Here is a 9,846-nt window from a genome sequence, read left to right as displayed (position 1 = left end):
GTCAACGTATCGAAAGCGTACAAGCACGTCAACGACTTCATCGTTAATTACAAGTTTCTTACCTGAAGTTTCAATGGTTCGGAGATCCGAAGATGTCGTTCGCTTTTCGCTTTGAACTCGCCGAGTCTCGTACGGGCGGAAGTTACGCCAACGCTGCGCGACTTGTTTTAATCAATCGTGCAGTTCGGTTTGCGTTATTAATCGAATTTTTGCGCGAAGGGACAGGGCGAGAGAGGGTAGGACTTCTGCGTCATCATAGAAACGGTGGAGGTTGTAGTTGCGTAACAGTTGGGAAGTCTTTTGTCGGTTGATCCTTCGAATGAATAACGGGGAACAATGTCCGCTCCCAATCCGAAGCACCGATTGACTCCATTGACCGTCGCGACGAACAGGATATGAGAATCGAAACACGCAATTCCATTGAATGGACAAACGATGACGTCATCAGGATTAAGAAGGGTTTCCGTGTGGGTTATCGATGTGTCAATAGCGTGGATCAGCAGTGAATTGCGATTACTACAATGCCTATGACTATGCTGAATGGCTATGATAACCACGAGGACTCTGTCGATTGTATGTGACGAAAGTTTGTAATTCTACTGCAAGACAAGAGTGTTGAAATCGATTAATTTTTAATAATACACTAGCTAAATACGCATCGACGACGATAAACGTAATTCGGTTGTCACTGACGTGTGGTAAAATGAAATTCGTGTAGGAAGAACGCTTTGCCGCGGAGTGTAGCAAATTGAATAACGTCCTCCCCCCTATAAGCGTCTAATCTGAAATCTCTGTCACAAATTAATTACAACAGTCAACAGCTAATCATATAATGATATACTATAATTACGCACCGGACGCAATACGAGTAAACACCTTATGTCGCTCAGTTTGAAATAGATATTGTAATTTGGAGTATTTATACTTCGATTCTAGATAGACGAATGATGTAATGTCTCCTTCGGTTGAAGGGTATTTCTGGACTCCCTGGAGCCTGCGACTTAACCCCTTGCGATCCTCTGGCCATGATACGACGACACAGATACTCAGGTCCATACCTTATTGAGCCTTTCACCATACACCTCCACTCTAAACCATGGTTTAGGTAATAGAAGGGAGCTAAAGGGTACTAAGCTCAGTTACGGGGCGGGGCTAGAAGGTACTAGGGTCAGCTACTGGTGGCTAGAAGGTAGCTGAACTAGATTCAGCTATGGAAAGCTAAAGGACAACTAGGTTTAGCTATGGAAAGCTAGAAGGCAACTAAACTCAGCTATGTAAAGCTAAAGGGTACTGAGCTCAGCCATGGGGGCCCAAGAGGTATTAGGCTCAGCTATGGAAAGCTAGAGGGTACTGAGCTCAGCTATGGGGGCTCAAGAGGTACTAGGTTCAGCTATAGAATGCTAGAGGGTAACTAGGCTCAGCTATGGAAAGCTAGAGGGTACTGAGCTCAGCGACAGGAGATTAGAGTGTATTAGGCTCAGCTATAGAATGCTAGAGGGTAACTAGGCTCAGTTATGTAAAGCTAGAGGGTACTGAGCTCAGCAACAGGAGATTAGAGTGTATTAGGCTCAGCTATAGGATGCTAAAGGGCACTGAACTCAGCAATGGGGACCCAGGAGGTATTAGTCTCAGCTACAGGAGATTAGAGTGTACTAGGCTCGGTTATGTAAAGCTAGAGGATACTGAGCTCAGCAATGGACGCCTAGGAGGTACTGGACTCAGCTATAGAGTGTTAAAGGGTAGATGGAAGAGGGGTTGGAGTCTTCTAGGCTTAAGTACGATAGGCTAGAGGGTAACTAGGCTCAGCTACAGGGGGCTCGAGATTTTGTTCGTATACACGAGGTTCTACTGTACCATATCAGTGTGACCTGTGCAGTTGTTTATAGACGCAGCTGAAACGTCGCGCCGATCCCTTTGGTCTATTTACACATATCCGTAACGTGCCAGTTCCGTATCCGTACCGTATCAGTAACTTCACGGAACGGTGTCGGACATGTGTGAACATGTCCATTAAAAAACAACAGAAGAATATTTAAAATCACTGACACTGATGGAACATTACGGAACTGAACGAATACGGAACTGACACGTTACGGATATGTGTAAATAGATCTTAACGAATACATTAATTCGTTATTCATGTGTTCGGCCAACTCTGAAACTTGGAAGTATAGGCGCGCAAGACTAAAACCGTATTAAATATCGGTGGTGGCTCGATACTCGAGGTGACGCGAGCGCTTGCAACTGTGCCGCGCACCGCGAAAGCTTTTGTTTTTACGAACGACAAGTTAATTATGCAACAAGCGACAACAATACCGAAACGTTACGAAACATAAATACAATGTCCTCGCAGTCGAGTACGTCGTGTAAAGGAATGGGAAAGGGATGCGGTTTGCGTTTCATTATTGTTCCGTCCGACTCCCGTTAATTTCCAATTTGATACATTAGCGAAGGAAGTGCTCCGCTCTGCTCTCGTAGTTTTATTAAGTCGCAAAACGATCTATAACTGGCTGTTGGCCGTTTCTGGTTTTGTTAGAGTCATTAGAAACTGTGGACCCGAGATGAGCGCATTATCAGAGCCGTGCCCCCAAATGACAATCTATTAAATTTTAGTGCAATGCTACAGTAGAAATTTGTTACGGTTTGTACGTGTAAATAATGGTGGAAAGATTTCGTTCAATTTTGTATATTATTCCATTTCTCAGCATAATTCCGCGTGCGTTTGTTCGCACCGTCTACATAATGTAACTAATCTGTTACTGATTATGCAAACGTAATCCAATAATGTGTTTGTGTGATGTGTAAAGTTCACAGATGCATCGATTGGTAGCGCACACGATTCGCGCATGACGTCGCATTTACCCCATGGCAATCTGATCAGTGACATTTAATTAATCGCTCGTATTATATATTTGTTGTAATTAAACCTCCAGTTAACGGCAGAAATCGTCATATGTTCGTTCTTAATTGCAACCGTTCTCACTTCGGAGTTGTTGTAATTAAAGCAACGATTGTAAAACAGTTAAACAGTCGTTCGATAATAATGTTTGCAAACGGTAGGAGACATTTCATTCGCTACACGTGTAAGCTTTAAAAAGTAAACTCGATCGAGGGTAGTATATCGTAATATTAATTTCGATAGGTGTTTATGTTAGTGCTGTTGGAAGTTCATCGTACGATATTTATACCGGTATTACGATCCACGAGTAACATTAGTAAAAAAGAAAAAAACGTTCCTAAGGATTATGCATGGTTCGGATCGACGCGAGTTACCGCATTGAATGACACTCGGCCTGGTAGCGTCACTATATGTATGGCATCACAGTAAAATCGCAACCGAAATACATCGGGGGAGTTCCCCCAACCATGGACGGTACTCACTGCCAGACAAACGTGTAATTAGTTACCTAAACTTCATAGTAGACTGTTATGTCCGCGAAATGTGTTATAGAAACAAAACTAACAAGAGACTAATCCAAAACGGTATAGTATTTTATAGGGGGTTGGGTAGAGTGGGCATAGCGTTGTCATAAACAAATCATTCGCTTCAGAGGTATGAGACGGATGAATAATTAATTAGGTAGGAATTACATTCCACTTATCTCCTTCAATATACAGGGTGTCCCAAAAGTCGGGGAGGAGCCGGAAATGGGGGGTAGCTGAGACGATTCTGAACAACAATTTCCTTTGCAAAAATGTCGGATGGGACTTCGTTAAGGAGATATTAAGAGAAAACCCCGACCAATCAGAGCGCGCGTAGACCGTTGGAGCGGCCGCGGTAGCGAAGGCTACGCGCTAGGTCGATGCTTCGCTACCGTGGCCGCTCCAACGGTCTACGCGCGCTCTGATTGGTCGGTGTTTTCGCTTAATATCTCCTTAACGAAGCCCCATCCGACATTTTTGCAAAGGAAATTGTTGTTCGGAATAGTCTCAGCTACCCCCCATTTCCGACTTTTGGGACACTCTGTATGACGCAGTTCGGACTCAACGCCTCTTAGACAGGATTCCCTCTAATCGATTCATTCTAACGGTATTCGAATACGGACCCAATACAGTATAGTATTTTGTTGAGGATAGAGAGGACATAGCGTTGTCATAAGCAAATCATTCGCTTTAGAGATATAAAATGGACGCCTCGTTAATTACATAGAAAATAAATTCCATTTATCTCTCTCTTTAAATGGCACGGCTCGGACCCAACGCCTCTTAGACAGGATTGACAGAACGTCTCTAATCGACTCATTCTAACGCTATTCGCGTAAAGTTGATTCGACAGGAAGTTCCGACCTTTGATAGAAACCAGGTGTTCGCCTGTTTTCCTCGAAGACTGAATAGAGATTCGTTAATTAAATCACGAGCTCGGATTACGCGACATCCGGATTAACTGCGTCCGGATTAGCGATGTTTTATCGTGTATGGCTACGGTGTGTGCGAAATTATTGATTATTCTGGTGCATCCAACGTTGGCAGCGACGCGATCAGCTTGGTCGGTACATCCACCCCTTGGCATCGATCGCACCGTCGAGTTCACCGACCTCGGCTTCCTCTGCACCGAGAGACGATAGAATACCACAGCTTCTCCTACTCCCGTTATCGGCCTCGGCCCCTGTCTCCCTGCCCACTCTCGCGCCACCCTCTCATCCGTGGTCCGTTACATCGCAGCATCGTTAAATATAACAAATTCGTTTCATGGATTACGTTTGACGTGTCAATCGTCGTCAAAAGAATCGACGGTTTCGTATCATTGGCTGCTTGGAGAAGAATGGCTACGAGGGGTACGCGTAACTTCGTCCATAACATCGGGGATGCTCGAAAGGCGCTTCTATTTTGTTATTTACGTATTTGGTTCTTACGTAGTCGAATGTTTCGGATAAGGAGCACTGAGGAAGGAACACCCTTGTCTGTCATACGTTGGATGGAAATTGATGTTTCAATCGCAGGGATGAAGCATATGAAACACGAATGGGGTGCTAGGAACCTCGTCGAGCCTTAAGCGGAAGTAGCGAAAAAGTAAATTGATTCGTTTTGATTTAAGTAACTGGACATATTTTCGAGGAAGGATTCACGTAACCTATGAACTTCGTATAGTATCCCGAATAATCGTGGTCGGAGCGTCAATGTAAATCGGGGAATCTTAGCGAAGACGTTCTAAATATACCAACCAAAGATTATTCGGGTCCTCTTCGGTAATATTTGGGAAGTTCGCGTATTTAGCCGACACGTGGATCTTTTCTCGTGCATCTACTCAAAATCGTCGGGCTAAGAATAAATCGAATTCACTCCGTCCATATTAAAATATAAACGAACGTGCTAATTTCGCACGTTGCACAGGTAGTATTTTAATTTAAATGAGTAAATGCAAAGTAATATAGAGTTTCCAAAAGATAGATTTCATTTGATTTAAATATTAGGTCGTCCCATAAGTTCGTGCTGAAGACTGTGTCGAAATTTAATGAAAAAACCACAGAAATTTTCTAGTAACGGTATAATGACTATGTGAGAGATTATCTTTTCTTGTGACACTTAAGAGTATGTTTCACATATTAATTTGAGAAATAGAAGTATAAATGGCACGAACTTTTAGGACGACTTTATACTTTATAGTATACAATTTAAATCGATTAATCACACCCCCTATTTGCAATTTATTTATACAAGTCTCTTCGCACGTAAAAATAGTGACATAAAAATGACATTCTTAAATCCCTGCGACATCGTGAAAACAATTTTTCACCGTATCCCAAACTCGAAGGCTCTTCGTAAATCGAACCGCATTACACAGCCTAAAGTAAACTAAAAAAACACGGTGTCAATCACACGTGTCGGGACAATACCGTAATTTATTTGTGAAAGAAGTCGGAAAAATTGAAAAGTATAGAAACGTATCAACCAGCCCCCAGCATCCCCTACCACGCGGAAACGCATTCAACGCGGTATCGCCGTCCTCGCGGCGACTATTCGTACCCTCGCGTGGAGAGGACATGCGCGCACCCCCGATCAAACCCCCCACGCTATATAAGAGAAGATCGCGTATCCCCGAGTCTCAGTCCGCCCTCGTGAACCGCCCAAAATACACGCGGCTAAACTTTCAAACAGCGACGCGTGTTTAAACGTTGCGCATTACAGAACGAGTCGCCACACGATAATCCAGCGAGCCAGACGAGCCGAGAACAAGTGTGAAACGCAGAGCTACAGAGGGTGAGAACCGAGAGGAACCGTCCTCGCCTAAATAAAAACGGTGCCGAGTGTGAACGCAATGAGAAAATCCTCGAACACGACGAAATAACTCGCGCGTGAGTGCGTTTTTTCCACGTGCACGTTGAACGGTCGACGAATACCAACCCGTATCGACTGTCAGCAGAATCCGAACGAATTTCGAACGGTCTGTGTCCATAGAAAATTACCGGCTCAGGTTATCCATCGGCGATGGAGGACACGACGAAGTTAACCGATCCCGAGGCGGATCGTCGTCGCGATAATCCGAGTCAGAAGGGCGATACGAAGCGCAGAAACAGTCCATCGGGGGGTCTGGAGTCCTCCAAACGACGCCAAGAGTTCGGCGACGACGAGTGCAGCACGGACAGCGGATGCAGCAGCGGCGGAAGCTCCGGAAGTGCGGAGAAACTGTCGCGTCACGGTAGCGGCGAACGCCTCTGTCGCGCTACCAGGCTCTCGAGAACGCATTGCTACCTGGACCGACTTCGAGGTCGGCCGATTCGCTCTCAGGAGCGACTACCAAGTGTCCAGAGAAGCTCTGATCGCGTTCGTGCCACGTCCTCCCGCTCCTGGAGTCCAGGAGACCTCCAAGGAAACGCGAGGACCAACGGGTCCCATTCGTACTCCCCCAGTCCATCGGACGCTCAAAGCTGCAGCGACAGCGAATCGCTGAAGAAGCCCTTCAACGCGGACACCCTCCGCCGAGCTTTCCAAACCCTGAAGATAGCCTCCAAGTGGGAGGGCAAGGAGAACAAGCACGCGAAGAAGAGTCCGAAGAGGATCCTACGCAGTCCGGTCTCCTACACGTACGTCAGAGGTCTTTCGGGGCTGCCAACGCAGAGGGTGCCAAGGAACGTCGCTCAACAACTGACGATGCCGTGTTCCTGTCAAGATTCCGTCGCCCTCTATCGATAGAGACCGATATCGACGCGTTCGATCGATTAGCTCACTTTCATATCAGCCTTCTTCCGTTCGATACCACCTAGTCCCATCCCATCCCCATTCGATCGTCGTCGTCGTCGTCGACGTTCCGTTACGCCATTGTTCGGCCGTGAGGTCGCGTCAACGACCGAACGAACACCCTTCATCCTCGAACCATGCCTCGCGGTGTCGCGAGTTCCCTTTTTCACTCGCCTTTTCTATCCGACGTTTTTCCGTGCTCCCGGTTCAATGTTTAGAGACCATTACTTTCGAAACCTCGACCAAACGAGTGGATCGCAACGTGTGCGAGCACACGATAGAACGGCACTACCGAAACGGCACTATCGCAGGGGGATGATTTACGGGACACGCCTAGATACACTGTCCCCGAGGACAGCGAATCCGAATTTAGTCGCGTAACTTTAACGGTCCAACGACCGTGTCATTCCATTGTTGTTCTTCGAGAATTTTTAGGGGGGGAGGAATGGAGAAAATGTTCGTTGTAGACGGTCGAGGCTTTCAACCCTTCGTCGACGAGAATATCGAAGTATATACGCGAAGACGCGTGCGGAAGATTCTTCCACGCATCGGGTTCGTCTACACACCGAACGCTGATAGGCGTTTGCCGCATGCAGCTCACGAATTCGTCGATCGTCCGCGAGGGGTTGAAAATCCGTCCAACGCCGAATGACGATAGCGTTGCGAGCGCATAGACTACTCGCTGTTATTCGTAACCGAGATAGATCACGTAGAAACGAAATATAATCGTACAAGTGTATATGTACTTTTTGTAGGAACGAATAGTAATACCCATCGATAACATGTACGCTAGCGATAACAAATAGTCACCTACACGCGCGAGCGAGTTCGGTGGTCGTGGAAACCACGCGTTTCGCAGCCCCTTTCGACCAGCAAGTACAAAGGGAATGAAAAAGTTGGAGAAGGGGATGGCGAAGAAACGAGAGAAAGCGGTAATCGTCTATACGGCCAGCTCTTCCTCTCGAATCGCGGCGAGGAGGCGAATTCTCTTGTTCTTCTCTCGATAGATCATTTTATGCGAAAGGATATATCGTTTATCATATTATCTCGTCACGAAATCGAGATCGGTTAATCGCACGGTATACGAGTCAATTACGTGGACGTGTCGAGATCGTGCAAATATACGCGTCCTACGAGAAGAATCCAGCGATCTAGAGATCTAGCGGTTCCAGCGCGAGGCGTGCGAAAGAAACGAAAATGGAACTGTACGCGTAATTTTTGGACGATCGCGTACACTGCGCATAGAGTAGAATAATTTGCTCGTTAAGGATACTACTAAAACATATCACCATTCGAAGATTGTAACACGTATCGCTCGACGCAACCTCTCGACAGCGAGCCTGGAAGCCAGCCAATTTAGAGTCGTCTGCGAAACACTGGAGATGGGCAAGATTTTATTTGAATACCATATGAGCGAGCATTCTTACTCGATTAACATGTTGACCGTCATATATATGGGTGACAGGGCTTCTCATCGAGAAACCAAAAAAAAAAATATTATGGTCCATTGAAGTTTACAAAATTACCTGGCACCCATTATCTTTCAGACACGCTTATTGTGTACATCGATCCGTTAGCAACGTGTTAAGATAAACTTCCATCTAAACGTAACACGATTACGTAATTGAAATTGCGTTCTTCAGCCGTTTCTCTTTCACTCGTTGCCCGAGATTTCGTATCCAGGTGAGAATTTTGCCCATCGTCCGAGCGCGAGGAAAGTAGATCGGGTCTCGTTCCAGTTCAAACTCTCGTCGAGCTCGCTAGAGATGAGAACGATGAGAGGCAGATAGGGCAGCGCGGTCGAGCGGACGCGACGAACCGCGCCGTGGCATAGAAAATTTTCTTATCGAACTGTCGTCGGTTATTGTTCTCATTTATCGAAATGAACAAAAAAAAAGAAAAAGAAAAAACGAACGTAACGCGTACACACGGTACGTTCACATGTAACGCGATCTTCCAGTGCCTTTGGAATACCTGCCGCGTGATTGCACGGTATGTCGCGAAGCAATTGGCACACGGTAAAATAAAAATTCTGTACAATGTCTTGCGTCTCGTACAGTGACAGCAAACAAAGCGCCAAATAGGTATTTCTACGAATTCGTACGCGCGCGATTGCGCAATGGTCGTTGCGTGAGAATGCGAGGGAATGCGAGCAAGATAAAAAATACACACACACACAGAAATCTCAGGACTGAATGTTTTGTATTAAGTATTACCTATGTCGATACTCGTAGTTTACGTCTCAAATAAACGTTTTACATTCAAAACGCTCGTGAACTTCTTTGACCACGGTCCCCTGTTCCTATCCTTCGAGAATAGTTGCCTCGTTGTTCATCGTCGAGCAATAACTGAATAATGTATGAAAGCGGCGTTAAAAGTCGAATTCGAAGACTCCATCTCATCTGGAGCCCGGAGGATTAAGGGGAATCCGCTGGTGAAAACCATGCGGCGCGTTCGTGCCGGAACACGTACCACGGAAAAACGTGAAAACGAGGAAGGACGTCGCTGGTCCCTTTATAGCCACGGCCATGACAGAACCAACGTGTGACCCACTTGCAGGGGTTTGCACGCGACACCCCGTGACGTCACGTCGAGGCAAGCGACGCCATTCATGACCCTTCTTTGACCCAGATCGGCCGGCGTTCAAGCCAACCCCATGAAATACCATAG

At 46.1% G+C, this 9,846-nt stretch overlaps 1 protein-coding gene across 1 annotated transcript; it reads left to right on the top strand.

The window, feature by feature from the left end:
- The first annotated feature begins 6,061 nt into the window (after positions 1-6,061).
- On the top strand, positions 6,062-9,629 carry LOC128892555 (uncharacterized). The gene is made up of 2 exons (XM_054153085.1): positions 6,062-7,231; positions 7,273-9,629. Exon 1 carries the CDS (start codon positions 6,427-6,429, stop codon positions 7,129-7,131), a length of 705 nt encoding a protein of 234 aa, XP_054009060.1. The 5' UTR covers positions 6,062-6,426; the 3' UTR covers positions 7,132-7,231; positions 7,273-9,629.
- The last annotated feature ends 217 nt before the right edge of the window (positions 9,630-9,846 follow it).

This window comes from Hylaeus anthracinus, unplaced genomic scaffold, assembly GCF_026225885.1.
Source record: "Hylaeus anthracinus isolate JK02 unplaced genomic scaffold, UHH_iyHylAnth1.0_haploid 12002, whole genome shotgun sequence".
Lineage (NCBI taxonomy): Eukaryota > Metazoa > Arthropoda > Insecta > Hymenoptera > Colletidae > Hylaeus > Hylaeus anthracinus.
The sequence above is the reverse complement of the archived record's forward strand: the minus strand, read 5'-3'. Positions and strand labels throughout refer to the sequence as shown.